Raw genomic sequence first — 22,746 nt, forward strand, 5'->3', positions numbered from 1 at the left:
CTTCTCTATGATCCCCCCCTTAATTTTTTGACCATCTGTTTGTGAAGCCAGGTGGGTGTGTTGAGCTAGTGAGCGTTTCTGAGAACCCTTGTGGTTATTCTCCGTGCTGTGCTTGTGTGTGTGTGTGCGAGCGAGCAAGCGTGCGCGTGTGTGCTAGACCTGCGGCTGTTGTAAGAAGCGGCCTACCTTTTCAGTGAATGTGAGTTGAAGTGTGATGTCTTAACACTGTTGGTATACCACAAAAGGAGGCAGCCAGACCCAAACCAGTACCTGGCAGCTCTTTACTCAGCAGTGCTTTTTTCTGCCTCTGCATTTTGTGGACTTTAAAAGTGCCACATGTTGCATTTTTAGGCATGCGTGTTGCACTTGCAGTTTAGAGAAGTGTCGTGTGTACATGTGCTGTTGAAGCTGCTGACGTTTCACGGTCATGTGGTGCCTTAGGCAGATGATCCTGTTCATTTTCTGTCTTGGAACCTGTGTTTTTCACCTTTATTTGTGCTCACATGGCCCATAAGTTGAATGAGTCTTTCTCTCTATTTAGGAGTCAAACAGAGGTTTCTTCTCCTGAATAGGAGACTGGTTACTAATTGAGATGGTGTCATTTACTTGCATTTAACTTGCAGCGATGTGTGTCCTTGTGTCCTTCAGTGTGCTCATACTTGTGTTCAGATGCATGTTTGTTTGTTGTCATAGGACACCAGTGTTTTTGCACCGTGATTTTTTGGTGAAAAAGCCCGCGACAATCCCTGATGATATTAAAGTGACACTAAAAAGTCGTGTAGAAGGATTCTTTTCCATGCACGCTGGATTGTGGATATGTGTTGTTTCCGCCACATCAGATAGAAGTGCTGCTGTGTTATTGTTTGATTTATTGCAGATGAAACACCAGACAGATTAAGAACGGGCTCTGTTTCTGCACAGGTGGTCAAATGGTACTTCCTGTTTGTGTGTGATGTGGCAGGAAATTAGGTCACATGATGGAACACTGACAGAGCTGTCTCACCTAACCCAAATCTCTTTCCTGGAAGTCTCTCTCTCTCCTCCCCCCTCCCCCTCCCTCCCTCACTCACTCTCTTCAGTTTACTTGCAAGTGCACCAGTTAGATATGTATAACATATTAGCATATTTGTCTTTTTTCTTCCAAAGTGTATCTTCAACCTTTAAATGGTGCCCTATTTTGATGTGTGTGTGTGTGTGTGTGTGTGTGTGTGTGTGTGTGTGTGTGTGCATGCGTGTGCGCGGGCGTGCACACATGCCTTACACGCTCCCTGACCTCCATTAATTTCTCAGCATAGGCTCAGAGTGTGAGCGGTTTACCAGAACATAGTCAGCTAACAGGTGCAACATACACACACATGCACAGATACTAGCTTGTGGTTTACGTCTGACAGCATACACACAGTGTTTTTAGCAGCAACAACAGTGCAGTCCTAAATGCTCACATGTACCCAGTGTTGGAGGTAGATGACACAGATGTCTGTGTTTTCTAAAAAGGTGGCTGGCTGTACGGAGGATTAAAAAGACTTCTTAGTATTCTGTGGAAATGAGTAGCAAAGGCGTTTAGCTTTATGGTGCTTCAGGGTAACAGTCTAATAGTCGAAAATATGGCTGACTTAATCTGAAACAAAAACCACTAAAACAAATTTTAACCTTTAACAAACACTTTTCTGTAGTCAATGTTATCTCTATAAGTAGTTGTAGTGACAATTATTGTCCTTATGATTACTCAGTTTTACTGATGGTGCTGACTCTTTGCTCAACATCTTATCATTTAACAGTTTCCTGTGTGCTCGTCAAGTTTTCGGGCAACACGCGAGATGTCGATTTCTTGTAGTTTCACAGAAGTAGCCGCAATGTCTATTTGTGTGTATACACGTGCGTATGTGTCAAGTGGTCACTTTCTCCTCTATTCTGATAAAATCTATCGGAGTAAGTGGTTTGTGTGTTTTACGGACTTTGATCAACGAGATAATGCAAGGAGGGTTTACTGTAAGGCTCTGTGTTGGTGTGTGTGTGTGTGTGTGTGTGTGTGTGTGTGTTTGTATATATGCATGTATGTGTTCTCTTGCATGTACATGTGTGTCTGTTTTTTTTTTGCATGCACGCCTGCCAGTAAACACTTGAAGTGGTGATGCGTTCTGGAAACAGGACAGTTAGTTTCTTTGAAGTGTCATTCATATTGAGAGCAGGCTGGTAGCTATGATGCTGTATGTGCACTGCTACCACTGTAGATGTGAAGTGCCAAGCAGCAAAGTCACACTGCTTCATTTGAACCAAAAGCATCTTTGAAAGGACAAGATGACAAAATACTTTTGCGACTTCACGATCATCAGAAAGGATTCTGACATAATGTGGAGCTGATAATTATTCTGTGATCCTCAGCACGTCATGTCTTCCCGCCTTTCACCCTTGCCTCTCTCTTCTCCCTCAGACCAGTGCGGGAGGCGTGCGTCGGTTCACCAAGCCCCCGGAGTCTCTGGAGCGCTCCCTGGAGCTGTCGCGCCACCGCGGCCGCAAGAGGACTCAGAAGAGGCCTAACTACAAGAACTTGGGAGAGGAGGAGGATGACGAAAGGGCTGGGGGAGGGGGAGGAAGCAGCGGAGGAGGAGGAGGAGGAGGAGGAGGAGAAGAGGGCTGGGACGACGACGGGAGGGAGGGAGGTCGAGAGAGGGAGAAGGGAAAAGGTACAGAGGGAGTAGCAGGTGGGAGTTCTAAGGGAAGCAGAGTGAGTGGGGAGACGGCGGAAGGTGAGTGTGTGTCTCATTGGACACAGCAGTACAGGACTGTGTTTTGTGAGTGTTTCTGTACTACCATCAGTCAAACACAGTCTCCCATGATGCACCCTGGTCACCCGACAGCCACCACAGCAGCAGCAGCCCTCGTCTCCAAACAGAAAAGAGAGAGAGAGACTAACTCTTCAAAAGACAGAAATGACTAAAAGGATGAGAGCAGCTCAGGTTGTCACTTAAAATGTGCTCTGCTCTTTTGCTTTTTATTCTGGGTGTTTAATTCAGTGACTGCTGCTGTCATCATCGCATTGACCCTTTATTACCAAATTCAGACCGGGCCGCGCACCCTCTCATATGGCTAAAGCTGAAAGAAATTCAGTTTCCTCAAAGATTCCTCTTTGGCTCGTTTTGAGATGAGGCCTCCCTCTCTCTGCTGCTCCCCCTGTTTGGCACCTTTTCATTTCCTCGTGGTTACTATTCCACCAGTGATCACATGTCCAACACAATCTCCATGGCAGCCAGCTGTCCATTTCCACGGTGACCGTCCATCCTGTGCTCCTCATCTCTCCGTCTGTCTCTCACTCCTGCTGCGTGTGCACATGTGTGTGTGTGTGTGTGTGTGTGTGTGTGTGTGTGTTAGTAAAAATGTGGACATTTCACTCATCTGAAGATTCCTTCTCCACTTGGAATGAATGGCGCCGCACAATCTTCCATGCTTTTCAAGGCCCAGATGCACAGAAACATTTGACATTAGAGGTTTTAACACTAATGGTATCGTGGGCTGCAGAGGAACAGATAGTTTCAAAATGACACAAGTATCATTTGGGGTGGAAAAACAACACCTACCTTATTTAACTGTTTGATAAGAAAAGTGATAAAAGAAGGAACGTTTTGAAGAATAAATGGCAAATTAGGTGACATGCTTTACCTCACAGGCTAAAATAATCCTGGCATGTTCCATAGTTAGATCGAATGAAGTATTTTACGCATTGAAAATCAGTATTTTGTTCTGTAATCTGATGGCCTGATCAGCCCATCCTTGCTGCTTCAACACATTTTTTTGAACCAGTGAAGGGTGAGAAGGAAGCGCTTCAGATTGTAAATTCCTAATCACAGATGACATTTTCTTCATAGCTGTGACGTGTGTTTTTGTTTGGGCTGTGTGATGTGAATACTACGTGATTAAAAAAAACACATTTATGGAAGTACAAAGAAGTACAAATTTTGTGTGCGTGTGTACACAGAGATAGAGATGGTGGTGATGGACAAGTGTAAGGTGTCGGAGCTGACGGAGCAGAACATCACCGATGAAGAGAAGACGGCTGCAGCCACCCGCACGCACACACAGAGGAGCAGGTACGCGCGCAGACGTCACTGAACACACCGGACTGATCTCAAAGAGGAAAGTATGAAAACGGAACGAGTGTATGGACTGATGACATCTTCTCTCCGCCTGCAGGCCGTTCTTAGACATGGTGTACAGCGCTCTCGACTGCACCAGCGATGACTACCACGCCCTGTTTGTCCTCTGCCTGCTTTACGCCGTCTCACACAGCAAAGGTTGGCCTTTCCTTCCGCACATTCATTTAGGCGGTTAGAGTGGCTCATTCTAGACACCAGGCTGTGCACAAGTGTTTATATTTCTGATAACAGGACTTGACTGAATACAACCACAATTCGAAAAAAGTTGGGATGCTGTGTAAATAAGACAGAATGTGGTTATAATGTTCAGTGTTTTGTTGAAACTGTTTTAGAGAAGCATTAATTCAGCTTTGTGGTGCTGTTGAATTGTATTGCGTTCTACACAGTGGTGTTTCTAGTATTTTGTCCACCCCTGGCTGAAAACAGGGCAGTGTGCTATCATCATTTTTTAACAAACCCAAAACATCACAGTATTTGTGTTTATGCAACGTTTTCCTCACCCGGTGTGCTGCGTGTCCAACCATCCATCCATCCATCCATCCATCCATCCATCCATCCATCCATCCATCCATCTGTAGGTATAAACCGAGATCTGCTGGAGCGTCTGCAGCTCCCAGTCCCTGACCAGGAGAGGAGCTCCTACAGCCTGGTGCTGGTCGAGAGACTTATCAGAGTGATGAGCCAGGCAGCACAGCCAGGTAGCACACATACACACACACTATCACCTGCCTTTGGTAGTATTATTTTATGTAAACTTTGCTTTGTTAAGCGAATGTGGTGTAAGTCATCCTCATTACTTATTTATATGTATTTCTTGTGTGTGTTTGTGTGTGCGCGCAGATGGGAAAGTGCGTCTAGCTACCCTGGAGCTGAGCTGCCTTTTATTAAAGCAGTCTGTGCTGTCTGGAAGCCACTGTATAATCAAAGACGTTCACCTGGCCTGCCTGGAGGTACAGCACACACAAACATGTAACACACATACATACACACGGTCCTGTCAACACGTCACATGTGCACACGTAAAGCGTTTCAGAGGCTCAGAGTAGTGCGGTGAAACAAGCCTTGCTTATTTGTGGTAATGGCCCAAGACGTTTTTCAGCACGTGGTGTATGGTTGATGGTTTGAGAGTGATGATGAGCCGGATGATGCGTTTCCTCTCCTCCAGCGGCCAAACCTCACATCTCACCTCATTAACTGCGTTCTCCTCCTCATTTACTCCCTCTTACTCCTCTCCCTTTCACTCCTTTTCACTTTTCTTCCTCGTCCTTCTGGGAAGTTTTTCATTTCCTCCTCTCACTTCAGGGTAATCCTCCCCACCCTCTCTTTCTTTGCTTTCCTCTTTTCTTTCTTCACAGGGCTTACAGGAAGCAGTGGTGCTGCTGCCTGTGTGATCTTTTTTTTTTTTTTTAATTTCAGTCTTTCACCTTCTGATCTGACTGAATTAAAAAGTGAATTGAAACCTGACTGTGGTCATTTTACAATAATTTTCCTGAGTGGGTCTGGCCATGTTTCACTTGGTGCTGATATCAGTCAGTTTAACATCACTGGGGGTTTCTGCCTGAAGAATTTCCCACCTCTGACATGCCTCTGACCCCCCTCCCACCCCCGGATTTTTTTATTTTGCTTAATTTTTTATTTACTTGTGGCTTCTGGCTCTCAACTGTGTGCTCTCACACAAAGCCAAATGCCAGAAAAGTGACCTCAGAAGAGTAATTCTGTTCATATTATGTTATGGCCCCTGACACTGCTAATCCCCTCCCCTCTCAGAAATGGCTGACTGTTCATGTTCCTAAGCTCTGACAGGAAAACTGGCCGGCATTTCCAGGTTTAGTTTATTCAGTGTTAATCATGTACGGCTTCACATTGTTGTAGGATTATTGTAACTTCCTTCTGACATCACAGCATGAATAACACAGGCTGCATATCAACTCTTCTTCCTCTGTCTCTCTGATGTCCAAAGGAGTGGCAGCATTACTGTGTTGTATAGTTGCAGTGCATCATACCAGATTCCCATGAAGTCTGGGTTTTACAAGCAGTTACTCAAGTAAATATCATCGACCACTGTCATACTTTCTCAGGAACTGAGTGACTTAGTGACAGTACGGCTCAGTAGGATCAGCTCCAGTTGGGTAAACCTTGTTTTCTAAACCATCTTTAGCATGTGGACCATAAAACGATAAAACAAGGAATGAATTTGCTTTGTTGACATTAGATTAGATTTGACGTGGGGTCATAACGGGGGGGTAGTTTGTATTATATCATGTAGGAAGTCATTCTTCTGCTTTGTCCATTTTGTTCCAGAAACGTTTTTAAGCTGCTCATTTGATGCAGGGATTGGTCGATTTTTAACAAACACAACCTCTGACCTTTTATCTGTTTGTTGTTGTTAATGAAGATAAGTTTGTGTTTATTTCTGTGTGTGTGTGTGTGTGTGTGTGTGTGTGTGTGTGTCACATGAGTGTGTACTTGCAATCGTTTCATTCTGTTGATACTTCATGTTTGTGTTTGCAGGGTGCCAGAGAGGAAAGTCTGCACTTACTGAGGAGATTCTACAAAGTGAGCGCACACAGTAACCCACACAGAAAACACCCTGTTTAAGCCACCAGCTACTTAATCTACCCAGTGTGCACACACACATATGCACCACTAATCTACAAAAATAAGTGCTTCCATCCTATCTACCCACACATATGCAGTGTGTAAACACAGAAAAGTATAAAGGACAAGTTGAGGCACAGCGCGCCTACAGCTGGACGCACACACTCAGAGGAGCAGACTGACATTGGCAGACAAACGATATGAATGCAGAATGTTTTGCATCCTGCTGACTGCTGCAGCACAATAGGATGTCAGTCATGCCATGGAAAAACTGCCATTCTGTGCCGCTCGGATAATGACTACAGACAAACGGCCAGTCTGCTTGAACCAGTTCTTCTGGAGAACCGCGTCTCAACAAAGGCTGAATCACAAGCCACCTGTTTGGTCTTTTATATATGACATTTGGGTCTGCGTGTAAAGTTCATGTGTGCGTGTAAGCACTGATAATAATGGAGACCATTTCCCTGAATATGGAATAGGTAAAACTGAAAGTGTTTGCCATGTGCACTATATAACAGAACACACAAACGTTTTCTGTTTCTCTTTGAGAGTGTCTTTGGATATCAGTTTTGGAATCACTCACAGGTGTTTGGTGTGACTGACTTTGTCATAATTCAAAAGCATGGACCGAAGAGGCCCAGAGAGGCAGAAAAGTTGCATTTTAGTATTAAGGAAAAAAATCACTCAACTCCAAACACTAAACATTGAATGATGAAAAAATATGGTCATTACTTAGAAATAGCAATTGTTCTTGTGCTCCCAGCAGGACACATAGTGAAATGAAATGTTTGAATTAAATAACAATAACGTGACAGGAAACAGGAAAGAACACTTGCTGTTTAATTTTCGTGAATTGGTTAACGTAGTCTGGATATATCAGGGTGCTTAGATAAGGCATGGAACCGATGACGAGCGTGTACACCGTCACTATCGCTGTTTTTATACAATCAGCTTGTCTCATCTGTCCAACATTTCCTGCTTTAGTGCTGATGGGACATCGTTTAAGAATTCCTCTCCCCCTCCTGTCATGATTTTCTGTCAGTGGCGTGCAAGAACACACAGCTGGACTTGTGCTCGTGGTGTTTAGTTTCATTTTCTAGATAAGACACAGTCCTTGTTTGAGAACTCACTGGTCTGTTGCCTGCACCAGTAGTAGAATGTGGTCACAGTGGGAAGCTGCCACAGATCCAGAAACATAAACACAAACAAGAAGAACAGGTACATTATAAACCCCACAGAAAGTGATAGTCACCAAAAAATTATTACTGCAGTGCTTTGTTTTTACCCTCTGCACGCACAGACCTGCACAAACAGATGAGTCAGCTGAATATAAGATATCAGTGTGTATATGACCAAGTGGTAAAGAGAAGGAAAACATGACAGAGGGAGTCTGAACAAGTAATCAAGTAATGATCATTCAGATTTAATAGATTTACATGTGAAGAATACGACACTACAAATCAGATATTTGTCTGGGTTTCTAAAGCACACCCAAACCCAAATTCCACACATTCACACTTCTCAATTTTATTATGCCATCACAGGGCGAGGAGATCTTCCTGGACATGTTCGAAGACGAGTACAGGAGCATGACGGTTAGTGGGCCTTCATTCGATGTTCAATTTGTTTTAGTTTTCCTCTTGAAAAATGAAACACGATTGGTAAATATGTACTCATGGCCGTCCGGGTGCTGTGCGTGGGCTTGTCTCCATGTTCCAGAGTAAACCGCTGAATGTGGAGTATCTAATGATGGACGCCTCAGTGCTGCTGCCGCCCACCGGTACCCCTCTGACGGGCATCGACTTCGTCAAGAGGCTGCCCTGTGGAGATGTGGAGAAGACGCGCAGGGTGCGTCCACACATACACAAACACAAACACACACACGCACGCAACAAACACATGACACCAGAATGACAGCACTCCGAAGCTCGGACAGCAGATGAAATGTAATAGCCTTATTCTGACAGTGATAACCGCATTGGATGATCGATGTCAACGTCTCATACAGTGTTTTTTGGATTTTTTTTTTTGTTAGCACTGTCGTTCTTTTGTTGTTTCCATCGGTTTGTTGCAACTGTCAGTTTCAGACAGGAAAGTCGATTGAACATAACGTCTGTGTGTGTGTTTGCGTGGCCTCTCTCCGCTCCGCCTGCAGGCGATCCGTGTGTTCTTCATGCTGCGGTCCTTATCGCTCCAGCTTCAGGGTGAACCTGAGACGCAGCTGCCTCTGACCAGACCTGAAGACCTTATCAAGACAGATGACGTGTTAGACCTCAGTAAGACACACACACACAGAAACATACGATAGGCTTACAGGCTACAGGGCAGCTCACACATTCTTTATTATTTGTACACTTCAGACTTCAGGGTGGGCAAGGACAACATAAAATGAAGCCTGATTAGTGTAATAATCGTGTAACCTAAGACAGTCAAGGAGAGAACATTACAGAGAAAGAGCAGGTGAAAACAAAACAAACGATTTCCCCGAAACATCATCAATCCACAGCATGCATACCATACTCTCACCGTCTCTGCAGCGCAGACGTATTAGCACACTTTTATCAATACCCAGGCGCATGCAAACAAGCAGAACCACAGCGATGATACGAGAATACAGACACACTCACAAGTACCGACTCTCATCTTCTCGTACTGTACACAAGTGTGCGATGATGTTATGGAAACTTGCATGTGGTTAGCTTTGCCTTGCAGGATATCACAAGTACGTTTGCACAGTAATGTGAATGGGAGTGATAACACTGTCACAAACACACACGCAATGCACAAATTTAGCAAATCTGTACATCTTTTTTTTTTACTTGAGCGTTGCATGCGTCTTTGGCACCTCCCACCATCACAGCCTCCACACCAGGCTGCAACTGGGTCCGACTAGCTACAATTGCCTGTGTAGCAAAGCTATATGTATGTAGCGTACGCCTCTGTGCCGAAGAACAAAACAAACAAACTTTTGGAAATATATAAAAGAGCAAAACTATTGCTTTGGCTGACCTGTGGAAACAGGTTGGGAGCGAAAGGAAGCTTCAAGAAGTCAAAACCAACACGACCAAAAAATAACCAGGATGATTTAAAGATGCATATTTCCTGTGTTTAACCTTAACCGTTATCAGGAGCTGCTGTTTCCTAACATCTCTCCCAGCTTCTGGATGAAAAACACGGCACAAATGTCAGGGAAAGCCAAATGATACCATTTACATAGGGTTTCCAGTTTATTAGGAACACTTGTGCAAGTGAATGTAATGCAGTACAGATGCCCCAGTTTGTAATGTAACATTAAATTCCATTTAGCAGGATGATGTAGAGCAGCAGTTAAATATGTCTTTGCGCAGCCTGCAGTCCTGCCTTTTTTCTCTTCTAATCTTCAGGATGCCAAAAAGGAGTTTTTCTGTCCACAAAATGTCTACTGGCTGAGAGAAAATATAATTATAATCATCTTTGTTTACTGGGAACTGAGTGTGATTCTGGAAATAATCGTCAAATATCAAATAGATAACATTGTCTTGGAACAGATACAGGATGTTCGACCTACACTTAATGCGCTGCTGTCATAACACTGCTATTCAATTCCACTTAGTTATTGTGTGACTCAGCCCAGAGCAAATGGAATAAGCAGCCTCACTGTCTTCTGCGTCGTCTCTCAATCCGTGGAATTGAATTCGTATAGTTGGCAAATCACTCATGTCGAAGCACATGCAGGTTAGATGAACTGCTGACTTTATATTACTGTTATAGTTAGATTATTACTGCCTTGTACAACTTGGAGTAGAGAAGGAAGGCCGCCTCTTTTATCTGAAATGAGCCAATTCCCTCATTTATTTGAAGTTTATTTGAGTAAGCAGAACATCTCAGAAAGAAAGTACAGTTCACCACAAATTCCCCATAGCAGATAGTATGTCATCCAGTGTCTATATTAGGTGCATCTAATGATGCAAGGAAAGAAAACCTCCTTTCCTCTGTCTGTTTTCTTTTCCTCTTTCACACTTTCTTTCCACCGTCTCTACTCTTCTGACTTTCTTTTTCTGTACTCATCAGTCAACACAACTGTCAGGACCAACATTTAAGAAGCTCTCTTTGTAGAAGACTTGCACCAATGAACAAGTGAAGTGTTCCATTCTGTTTTCTTTTAATCTCCTTCGCGATTTCAAATGGCAGTGGGCACGCCATTAAAATCACTTCTTAGAATCACACACGAAGAGAAGAGTTCATTGTAAATTCCACGGGGTTGTTTACTCAGCAGTGATGACTGTACCGGCTGTGGTAAATTTAGATGATCATATCATCTGTCATGGCTGAGCTGCAGTTTCGGTGCTTTTTGGAAACACATTTGCTGGATGATAAATGATGTTGGCCTGACAAAAGTGGCCAGATGAATAGATCAAACCAATGACACAGCAGTGTGCCTTCACATACACCAGTGCTTTCTAGAGATGTGTCATGGCGGTGCTGCCATTTGCTCTTGCATTAGAATATTGACAATTTCATTTTTGACTCCAGACCGCCCATCATTAGTTGATATCAACCACTGACCTAGTTTAAGTTCTTGAAAGACTTTCCAGCTTTGTGGTGCATGTGTTCTGTGGTAAAAGCTCTACTTTCATTTTCCCAAACCCTGGTAATGGAAACACACCTAAGGTTTGCTTAATTCCCCTCTTCTGGGAGGGGGGTGGGTGATCTCAAGAAATCACTTGACAGATGGATGGAAACACCTATTGAAACCAGATGTGCAGCTTTACTTTCAAATCTAATTCAGTGGTTGAAACCGTGACTCTTTTCTTGATTCCAAATGCCAGTCGACAGAGTCTCTGGCAGATTTTGGTCCGGATAGCCTTTTAAAGGCGATCTTATCAGGTGTGACATGGCTTCCAGTAATTGTCTGACACTTGAAAAGATCATTTGAAATGATCTCTGTTTCGTAATTATATGTCTTGCACTTCACTCTTTCTGTGGACACTTAAAAAAAAAAAAAAAGCAAAAAACAATTCCCTGGTTGGGTTTTCTCCCTGGTTACTTTTTTTTTTTTTTTGGCCCACGTCAGTGTCACTTTCATTCAGCAAGGTGGTTGATTAAGAACTTACTTTTACAGAGTCATTGTGGTGTGTGTCAGGGTTTTTCCTCATTGGTTTAAACCTGCAACCTTCCACCCACAAACTCCTTTATTGACCATTTGCCTGCCACCACCTCCATGTCACCACATCCCTTGCCAAGCATTGAATCGCAGATCTGTATATACTGTCAGTGGAGTTGGCGCTTCGTGGTTGCAGAGGTGGTGTTGTGAGTGGAAGCTCATGTTACATTCCCATCAACAGGAAGTGTGACAGTGTGCTGGAGGAAGTGTACCTAGACCTGGTCGCATGCATGTGACTCAAAGGTGCACACAAAGACACTGAATCACGTTGATACTGTTCAATGTGGAAGAAAAGCTCTATGAGGCTTGAAACTAGACTCACATGTTTTTATTTGCACAAGTGAATACAGTCAGTCCATTGTATGCCTTCAACAGTGTTTATACAGCCTGGCAGGTTGATTTGGGACATTTGACATCCCTGAAGGACAGGGAGGTTTGAACACAGACAGGCAGCAAAGGTCGGCAACTGCTCGCTGCACTGTGGTCTGGTGCTTTTTAATGAATATACATCTTGCTCAGTGGCACTTTGGTTATTCCTAAAACAGATGGCGCCTTACTTCAATTCAGAAGAACTCCAAATGATGGCAAAACTGGGCCGATACATGATGAAATTCCTGAAACAACTGTTTGAGTTGCTTAATCATCAGTATTCCTTTTGGTTTGAGCTTCCTCCTTATGGGAGGGGGAGTTAATCTGAAAATGCACTTGACTAATATGTGGAAACATTGCGCACCTCATGAAACCATATCTTTCACAGAATGGTACTTCCCTGCAAGTTGGCTGTTTTGGATGACAGCACTATCAAAACAAGTAGTCAAAACGGTCAATGTTTGAGTGATCCCAGAAAAAGGTACTGGATAGAGTCAACTTGTTGTCCCACATTTTCAAGTTGACCCAGCCCTTCCTTCTGTAGACACAATTTTCGGTGGAAATTGGGGGCTGGCAGGTTTTTTCCGTGCTGGTCTGGGGATTCAAGCTGTCAAACTTCCCCTCATTTCTCTGACCGTTTGCCAGAGTAAATGGGGGACTACCTCTCCGACTACAGGTACTTTTCACGGCTCACTGTTTCAGTGGGTAAAGTCAAATTCCTGGCAACCCCCATTGATCTATTTATGTTGGTTAAAGAGAACGTCATATAACCAGTAGGCCATATGTTTGGTTTACATGACAAGTCACCTTGTGGGCATCAGCAGCTGTTTAACCTTGAGAAAACACCAAAAATAGTGTTAAAAATAGTACTGCATAGTGCAAAATAAAGGGGCTCAAGAACAGGGATCCAACCAATTTGACATTTATACTATTAGTGACAGCAGTTTAAGGATGGATTGATCAAGATTTTTGAATAAAATTATTGCATAAGTATTCTACTGTACATGGGGAAGGATATGAGTGAGACTGTGCAGGAGAAAGAGAAAGTTATCAGGGGGTTGTTCATCATTGTGGTGCTCGTTTACCAGCGAGAGTGGGTGATCTTTAAACCAAAACCAATGGTGTCAGATCAGTTCATCATTAGTCCCACATTTCGTGTTTGCTCTGCAGTAGGTTTTGTGTAAACTGCGGTGAAGCTGCTTCGACGTGGGCGTGACGTTTCTTCATTGTCATCCCAGACATGAGGGAGGAAAACGTCTTCTCTGTCCTTTAAAGTGCATGTAGCAGTCTGCCTGCCGTAGCAATATGCATGCACTGTACATTAGAGTGTGCACAAAGTAACATACAGCTCACCAGTAAACCACGTAACTACACTTGACTGATAAGAGTTTAAGAGTCCATTTTTTTTTTCAGTGTTTCATGGGTGTTGCTACTGTATACTTTGAGGAACCAGGGTTTTTTTTTTTTTTCTTTCATTTATACTGTATTTTGCACTGAGGTTTTTCTGAATAAGATGAATCATTGTATTCATAAAACAGAAGTGGGCTTTCAAAGCTAGTGTCCTCATTCTGTGTGGTTTTGCATTCGTAATTAAGTATGTTCCAGTGAAATAGCCATCATCAACTCGAATCATCATACGACTCAATATGATTGACCAAGTGTGTGTGCACATATTTGCATAGGAAAAAGGACATACAGCTCGACAAGGACAAAAGTGCTGTTATACAATAAGAAAGTGACGGGCGGTCCATACCTGGAGACCAGAACTCTCAACAGCTATTAGATGGATTAGCATTGAATTTTGAGCAGTCTCCAGAGGGTCAGTCCCTCAGACCTCAGTGATCTTCTTTTCCTTGTCGTGCCTCCGTCTGTATGCATCTCCAAGATGACGTTCCCATCAGCTTCAGCTATACTTACATGTTAGCATGCCAACATGCCAAATTAAGACGGCGAACGTGGTAAACATTACACTTGCTAAACATCAGCATGCTAACATTGTGAATTTGGTAGCATACAGGCGTTAGCACTTAGCACAAAGCACCATTGTGCTAAGGATTAGGGTTAATACAGCCTCAATGCAGTGGCTAACGTCTTTGTGGCCCATCACAAATATTACCAATTGTTAATTATTTGAACTTGAACAAAGCATTCGCCTTTGGCTGTTGGCTCTTGTTACCTCATTCAAACAGAGACTGGTGATACTGTGTTTGGAAAAGCTCACACACAGACCCGAGGCACCTATTCAGTCACACCTCGAGCTGAATTAGCCGTACATTTACAGTCGTGTTTGTCTATCTTCAGATAACAGTGACCTCATAGCCTGTATGGTGGTCAGTAAAGATGGCGGCCAGGCACAGAGGTTCCTTGCTGTAGATGTGTACCAGATGAGTCTGGTCGAACCAGAAACCAAACGCCTTGGATGGGGTGTCGTCAAGTTTGCCGGCCTTCTCCAAGTAAGAGAAAACTTCCTTTCTGTTTTCCTTTCCTTTATTGTCTTTTTCTCGTTTTTTCCCCCAATTCCTTTCTTCCTGTCTTTCACAGTTTTTTCCGTTGCACCCTCATGCTGCCACCAATTCTTGTTTCCTTGTTTTCCTTCCTTTTTCTCTTTTCTTCTCCCTTTTTCATTCATCAGGTGTTGTTTTTGTTGTTTGTTTGTTGAGTCCTGCACATATTTTTTCATTGGACAAATGCTAGAAATATATCACAAGAGAGCACACAGTGACATTCCTCACTGTCATTGTAATGAGCATGAGCATGTTCAGCCATGCTGTGTTATCACGATGTATTTCCCGCTTACTTTGAATCTCTGTTTTTCTGATTTTGTTCATGTTTGCCTGTCACAATCTCTCTAACACACTCTTTGTCCCCCCTCGCTCTCCCCCTCCCTCTCAGGACATGCAGGTGTCTGGCGTTGAGGACGACAGCAGAGCGCTGAACATCGTCATCCATAAGCCCAGCTCCAACCCCCACGCCAAGCCCCTGCCCATCCTGCAGGCCAACTTCATCTTCGCCGACCACATCCGTTGCATCATCGCCAAGCAGAGGCTGGCCAAGGGTCGCATCCAGGCCCGACGCATGAAGATGCAGAGGATTGCAGGTGAGTGAACAGAAAGCCTTTTAAGGTTTCAGCCCTCGCTTGAATGGTCAAAATGACCCATTTCCTGCCCCTTTTCTCGCAGAGGCGCAAAGTGTTTCAGAAGCTCCTTTTATAGTACAGTACAGTAGATTTTACAAGAACTCACATGCAATGTTAAACGGAAAGCAAAGAGTAAAAATAGAACATTTAAAAAAACAGAAGTGCTCAACACTGAAAATACAAAGGCGACAAATCAGATCAAGTCATCAGTAATGATCATCCACAGCTTCATAGCTAGCTTTGCTTCTAGCTAATCTTAAGCAACACATCCTCAACAAAAGCATCAGAATTAAAAAAAAAGAGAACTTTAGAAAAAAAGACAAATTTAAATGTTATTAGTCATGTTATTAGTCATGCTACTAAATTTAGTGGAAGTGAAACTACCCTCCAACAGAAGTGAGGGCTTATCTTAGTCTCTTCCCTGAATCACTGTCCTGTTCGATCCTAATCATTCAATTAATAACTGTTAAAAAAAAAGGAAAAACTTCTCCATTTTCTGTCGTTATCAGTTTCACATCTTCTTTCTTTTTTTTGCAACTCTGTCATCCCTGATAATTCCCTTTTTCGACCACAACTCCGTATGTACCCATGTGTAATGTCACCGGCTGGCCAACGTGGCTGCTCCGTCTTTGTGGGCAGTCACACACAAAATAATGAAGTATCCTTTTGGACTGTAAATACTGATGGATTTACCCCTCACTTACTTGTACTTCCCCTCCCAGTGGTCAGATTCTTTAGAATTGCACACAACTGGAATGACAAGATATCTGAAACAAATCCAACAAAGTTTCAGAGGATGCGAGTCCTGACTGAACAGCCACACATACAAAATCACCTCTTTCTCACGTCACACACTATTTTTGAGTTAGACACGCTCTCCCAAAGTTTGAATTTAGTCCTTTTCCGTGACAGAAGGCAGACAAACCTCCTTCATAATCTCACATGAAGTCCCGAAGTTAAACCGGTGCTGTGTTTACATCCCTCTCACCCTCTCCGCCTCCTGTGTGTGCAGCTCTGTTGGACCTGCCTGTGCAGCCCAGCGCGACGGAGGTGTTGGGTTTCAGCCAGACAGCCAACGCTTCACCCAGCGCCCTGCCTTTCCGATTCTACGAGCAGTCGAGACGGGCGCCCAACGACCCCACGGCAAATAGATCGGTCTTCGCCTCCGTCGATAAAGTGCCAGGTAACCAGGGCCCACTGCCTACACATGCTGCTTTAGCCTGTGCACTACGTCAGACATCCAGAAACTCTTCTTTCTATGCTCCTTACTCTGTTTCAGATCTAGACGTAGTAGACACTAAAAGGATTCAGATCGGTTTTTTACATATTAACTCTGGACAGTGTCCAGATTATCAGGTCTAGATGTTAACGGGTGTTCTCACCAACTGGAAATACTCCTTTTGGTTTAGGCGAGGGGTGGCGCCTGGGTAGAGTGTGCAGGAGGAGGAGGACTCATCCATAATGATGACTATCATGTCAGCTAAACGGCTTTGTTCTTGTTGAAGCCAGCTGACTCGGGCCTTTTGCATCAACACATAGAGGTCCTCCAGGTAATGTCTGGAAAAGTTCAGGATAGCAGTGCTGTTTGAAACGCAGAGGCTTTGTGTCAAGGTACAACTCCTGAGAACACACCTGAAGTGTTCATGTATTTTCTCTTGTGTGAAATACCATTCACTGGTTGCCTTCTCTGTTTCCGCTGAATGCTTATTCACAGGTTTGTATTATTTGTTGCAGTTCCTGAATAGGACTCTTTGTCTGCCACAGAAAGGGAACCTGAGAATCATGTGGAAATTACATTAAAGTGTGAAAGTCCTGAAATCCAGGTTTCATCACTGTGAGAATGATAGCAAGTTTCGACTAAGGGCAGTTTTTTAATATTAGGGCAGATTAGTATTCATGCACTGTGTGTTTTGGGTAAATTGCAGTACACGTACACATACATGTGCACATATGCAAAAAAATATACATGGTAAATGATGTGTGTTTATATACTGTGTGCCACACAATAATTCAGACTCTTGGCTAAAAACAGATGAAATGCAACAGTCATGATACAAGCTAGATACAAGTCAGGTGGAATAACTTCCCAGTCATGGTAACACATGCGTGTGTGTCTGTGCGTGTGTGTCTATGTCCATGTGCGCCATCCGCAGGTTTTGCAGTGGCTCACTGTGTGTCGCAGCACAGCCCCTCACCCCTCTCCTCCCCTTCGCCTCCCTCCAGTGGGAGTGGGAGCACAGGAAGATGTGACTCGGTTACTGCGAGCACTATATCAGCTCAGAGCCCCACAGGTAGCTCACACACAGCACATCCCTGCATGCATAAACACACACGTAAAGAAGCACCTACGGTACATTATAATCCTCAGTAACTGCATAGTGTATCCAGACTCTTTATGGAGCTGAGGTGTGGTTAACACAGTATATCTGCACTATGCAGCACACACAGGGCTAGTAGTGTGTGTCACTATGGTACAGACACACACACGCCACAAAAACCACACTAGTTAGCAGTGGTGTCAGTTGAGCTGTATGTAAGAAGAAGCACAGGGACACACAGGGCTCTTCTGTCACAGGGTCAGCAGAGTTGGCGTCAGCGTGTGCCGTTTCTCTGCGAATGTCAGCAGACACGTTCTACCCTTCAGAGAACCTGTCGGACTGCGGACAGAGTAGCGCATCATACCGCAGTACATTCCTGCTATAGGTGAATCAGGGCGTATGCAGACAGAGATTTGTTTGGAGGAGACACTTTCACCTTAACTCAAGGGAACCGACGATCAGAGCAGCTGAACGTTGGACCGAGTGGAATGAGAATGTAGGAAGGTTGAGTATGGGGTTGGGTAAAAATGAAAAGGTGCTTCAACCATGACCTGTTTTACATAATTACATAAATATATGTTTAAGGTTTCCATTTTTCTGCTGTCCTGGTTAGCAAAGTCAGTCACAAGAGCGTTTTGTCTGTTCAGGCTCTGTTCTTTGGTACTGTGCGTGTGTGCATGTGTGTGTGCGTGCGTGCGTGCGTGCGTGCGTGCGTGCGTGCGTGCGTGCGTGCGTGCATAGACCCTGAGAAAACTGTAACCTATCAGTGTTTTGTTGTAAGTTTGCAGACGTGACATTGATTATTGTAAAACAGTCTTGTTGTATCTTCCATACTGCACCATTACATTCTCACAATGTAAGTATGCTCTCATAGTAGTTTACATCATAGTACATAGTTTATTTTGTAGTTCTGTGTGCACAAACCGTACACCACTAGTACAACTGCAGTTGCTGCTGCTAGTAATATATTCATGTGCAGTGTGTCCATCTTGTTACCTACTTGGAAGCTTGTTTGCACTAAGGACATACTTGAAACCAAGCCAACCTTGTTAGAAGGGATCTGATTAATCTCTGTAAACGATGAAAACATCTCCACATCAAATTTGACACACACAATTTCCACACGTTGCACTTTTGTTTCCTTTATTTTGTACTTTTGCACATTGGTCATCATCTTCCATCCTCCTCATCTTAAACAGTGCACATCTCTGAATCTTAGAACATATAGAATTCCTATGTGAAAACCAACCTGCAGTAAACCTGTTTCTTTGATTCTGAACAGAATGAGGTATCAGATGAACACACTGCACCGTGCCACTCAGCTGTCAGTCTGTCCGTGTGTGTGTGTGTGGCACCCCTTACATGCATAGATCTCTATACTGACTATTTAAAATTCTCCCATGTGTAGATTCAGGAGCTCACCCGCGTCACTTTCTCCTCTCCTCTAGATGATGGTGCATTTCTGGAGCACACCCCACCCTCCTCCTCAGGCGGAGAAGGGGAAGGAGGCGGTGGAGAAGTAACGCTCGTCTCCTCTGCTCCCTCCGCCCTGGTCACAGCTCCGGCCCTGGCCCCGAGCCTCACCCCGGCGTCCCAGCCCACCATCTCCCTCCTCACCGACGACAGCGCAGACACCCTCAGCGTGGAGTCGCTGACACTGCTGCCCCCCGCCGACTCACCTCACCTGCACCCCTGCACCAGCCACATTCCCGCGACACACTCCCTCCAGAGAGCAGACGCCTCCATCGCAGAGGAAGAGGACGATGGGTCGCCGACGGATGAGACTGAAACGGATGCAACGGTAAAGGAGGAAACCACGACGACTGAGCTGGTTACGCCCACTGACGAGGCGCCAGAGGAGCCAGAGGGAGGAGGAGAGCCGGAAGGCGAAGAGGCACCTGTGGAGGCACACAGAGACCAAGAGCTGCAAGAAAGAGACGACTCAGAGTACGTAGAGACGACAGAAGACGCAGAGATCCGCAGCGAAACACCAGACTCACCTGAACTGGATTAATCAACACGCACACTTTCATGTTCATGCACTTAAACTCGCCTCTTACACACACACACACACACACACACATACACACACACATACACACACACACACACACACACACACACACACACACACACTCACACTCACACACACAGGACAGTGAAGTGTGGTAGTGACACGACCCAGCTTGGCTGCAGTATATGTTCATGTTGCGACCTGCCGGGAGTGTGTGATGTGAATAGTTTAAGGGGCTTTTGGAGGCATCTCAGCATTTGTGTTTGCACATGAAGAAAGACTCTTTTTGCTCACACGCAGAGAGGGAGAGAGAGAGAGCAGAGGACGAGACACACACTGGTCGAGCTCAAGGAAGGCGTCAAAGCACACGTGGGTTTCTGTGCACCGGTCGTGTTTTTAGCAAGCGTGTGTGAAGGCGCACAACCAGCAACGTTTTTTACTCATTCTGATCGATTGTCAGCTCAAAGACACACACGCACATGCCACACGCTGCCGCCGTGAGCTCTTTATCTCATTTGTGAGGTTTTTAAAAGACCCACTCTTTCCGTGTCTTATGTTCACATAACAGTTCACCACTAGTTTGTTTGTGGTGGTGGCCACTTCTGTGCTAACAGACACGCACACATACAGTACACACAGAGTCAGATGCACTTGCCTTCTAAACCATTTGCATGTCAGACCCCGTTAGCAGTTACTGCCACCTAGAACTGCCATTGGGTAGGTGTGCGTGCATGCGTGCATGTGTGTGTGAAGGGTTATGTATGCGCTCAGATGATCCAGCCACCACGGTCACGCGTGTGCCCTACGCTTCGCTTCGTTGTTATTGTTCCACGCGTGAAGTGACGATCCGTTCATTTCCTGATTGGTGCAGCATCTTGAGCAAGGAGGGAGCTCACGCTGTAAACTGACGTTGAAGCTCACGCCTAATCTTTTGATCAGTAAATGTTTTGATGGATTCACCTCTGGGGTATGAGGTTTGCAAGAGCAGCCTTGTGATTCTCATGACAGCCAGCACACAGTTGGGTCGGATCATTGGTAATGTTGATATCTTGAGCTGACAGGTTAGGACAGGTTGCTTGGGTGAAGTGTAACAAAGCCTTTTCTACTTTTTTTTTTTTTTTTTCAGATATGCAACAGTAATCAGCAAACTTTAACTGCGTTGGATTGGCTTTTCTTTTTATTTCCCCATTCCACATGACTAACTTCTATTCCGAACCCATTCTCTGGTTTATTACATGCAGGGATTAGACAGCGTGTGTGTGTTCGCAGAGGTGACTCACCAGTCAGCAACCTGACTGACAGAATAAATAATGAGAAAGATCTGAATGGAGCACAAGCTGCTGAATTAGGTGGTGGAGTAGTTGTACGTAATGGATAGCAGTTCACTGAGCATCTCTCGGTCCACGCAGGCGTTCGGTCTCTTCATGGAGCATTTCAGGCTGTAGCCACGCAGGTGTGCTGCTGTTAAACTATGGAAAAGCCGAGTGTTGTGTGATATATTTAGAAAATAGATCAAAGATCATTTGACTGATTAATTGAATCTCTAACAGCCTCAGAGAGTGATGCAGGATGATAGATAACAGCGGTGTCAGACCCGTCTTCAGGTCTGCTCATCGACACACCTGGGCTGAATGTATCCGCTGGTTGCCCCTCAGGCACTGACCTGAGCTCAGCTTTTAGTTGATAAGTGCTCTCGACACTCCGATGGCTGTTGGGAGCATCCTCTATAATTTGATAAGCAGGATGCTGGGAATGATTTTTCCACCCAGCTACCAGTGAACCATATATGTACCCATTCTCCAGGAAAAGCAGGAGTGTAATGTGGTTAATGGCCCCCAGAAAAATCTAAAATGTAGTGTTTGTATGAGGCACAGCGCTGTGTTTAAACAGCAATGTTCCGAAAAACCAACATTGTCTCCCTCAGAAGCTGCTCTGAGTTCAGTGTCGAGGGGCAAACCCCTCCTCGCCCTCCTCCTTTAATCAGCTGAATAAAGCTTTACTACTGCAATAATCTTAAGAGCTAACCAATGAGGGGAGAGATGAATGTAACGGACAGCTTATCTCTCCACACAGCCGTGTTATTCGATCAGTTTGAATGGGATCAGTGTATTTTATGGCTAATTCTTGACTTTATTTGTAACTAACAAAGCACAGTCACGCATTCTTCGGAGTATATTTTCTCCCCTCCTCTTTTTTAAATCCTTTTATCAACCTGTTTTTCTCGTCCGCCTTTGCTTTTCCAGCTCACGCCCCTTCTTTTCTGTGCCATTATCACACAGCTGAAGTCTTAATGTTCGATCAGTCTTATTTTTTAACTCTGTACAGTCATCAACACGTTTCTAAAGAAGAAATTCAGAGCAATATTCTTTTTTTTTTTCTCAGTCTGTCTCTTAGTATTTCCATCTTGTTACTGTAAATAGCAGAAGAATGATAGTGATGATGATGATGATGATGATGATGATGATGAAGATCACTGACGTGCTGAAGAGGCTTGGCACCATTCGTAGAGCGGCTACTGATGGTTCAAAGGAACATGTCGTCGTGTGTGAAGACAACACGGCGGCAGGTTGCCGGGAACCACTGGCGACCTCTATCCGAACAGGCGATGACAAGCTTCCATTATTTAGTCTCTGATTGTAGTGTGTGTGTATGTAATATGTTTGTATGCTCTGTAAATGCTTTCAGCTTTTAAACCTGTAATTATTGTTCATGAACTGAAACAGAGGAATAAATAAAAGAACTGCAATAAATTATTCTACTAAACAACAGCGAGGTGGCCGCGTGAGTCTTGTCGTGTTCGCCGAAGGACGACGGTTTGGTGTTTCTGGGGTGGTGCTGTGCTCATTCTCCCTCCTCTCCTCCTCCTCTCAAGGTTTTTTTTTTTTTTTTTTTCTTTTACCGTTTTCCTTCTTTGCAGAGTGGCACTCTTCTGTGTTTGAGCAAGAAAACCACAGGAAATATTAGAAAAGAACTGCCAGAAAGGCTGTGTGTGAAGGCTGTGTGTCATGGCCAAAGTG

The 22,746-nt window shown here is 44.4% G+C and overlaps 1 protein-coding gene across 3 annotated transcripts in view; it reads left to right on the forward strand.

Annotated features, from left to right (window-relative positions):
- clec16a (C-type lectin domain containing 16A) overlaps positions 1 to 22,497 on the forward strand; it is a 34,468-nt gene extending 11,971 nt beyond the window's left edge. The window contains exons 10-23 of one of the 3 annotated variants that reach the window (XM_076752014.1): positions 2,432 to 2,747; positions 3,974 to 4,085; positions 4,189 to 4,289; positions 4,730 to 4,849; positions 4,992 to 5,101; positions 6,663 to 6,707; positions 8,294 to 8,344; positions 8,469 to 8,597; positions 8,905 to 9,025; positions 14,563 to 14,714; positions 15,154 to 15,358; positions 16,410 to 16,580; positions 17,551 to 17,688; positions 19,164 to 22,497. In XM_076752014.1, coding sequence (XP_076608129.1) covers positions 2,432 to 2,747; positions 3,974 to 4,085; positions 4,189 to 4,289; positions 4,730 to 4,849; positions 4,992 to 5,101; positions 6,663 to 6,707; positions 8,294 to 8,344; positions 8,469 to 8,597; positions 8,905 to 9,025; positions 14,563 to 14,714; positions 15,154 to 15,358; positions 16,410 to 16,580; positions 17,551 to 17,688; positions 19,164 to 19,729 — 2,337 coding nt within the window. In that variant the 3' untranslated portion in view covers positions 19,730 to 22,497. The remainder of the gene's footprint in view (positions 1 to 2,431; positions 2,748 to 3,973; positions 4,086 to 4,188; positions 4,290 to 4,729; positions 4,850 to 4,991; positions 5,102 to 6,662; positions 6,708 to 8,293; positions 8,345 to 8,468; positions 8,598 to 8,904; positions 9,026 to 14,562; positions 14,715 to 15,153; positions 15,359 to 16,409; positions 16,581 to 17,550; positions 17,689 to 19,163) is intronic. The other 2 variants (XM_076752015.1, XM_076752016.1) reach the window with 2 other exon arrangements.
- The last annotated feature ends 249 nt before the right edge of the window (positions 22,498 to 22,746 follow it).

Source organism: Chaetodon auriga, chromosome 16 (assembly GCF_051107435.1).
Source record: "Chaetodon auriga isolate fChaAug3 chromosome 16, fChaAug3.hap1, whole genome shotgun sequence".
Lineage (NCBI taxonomy): Eukaryota > Metazoa > Chordata > Actinopteri > Chaetodontiformes > Chaetodontidae > Chaetodon > Chaetodon auriga.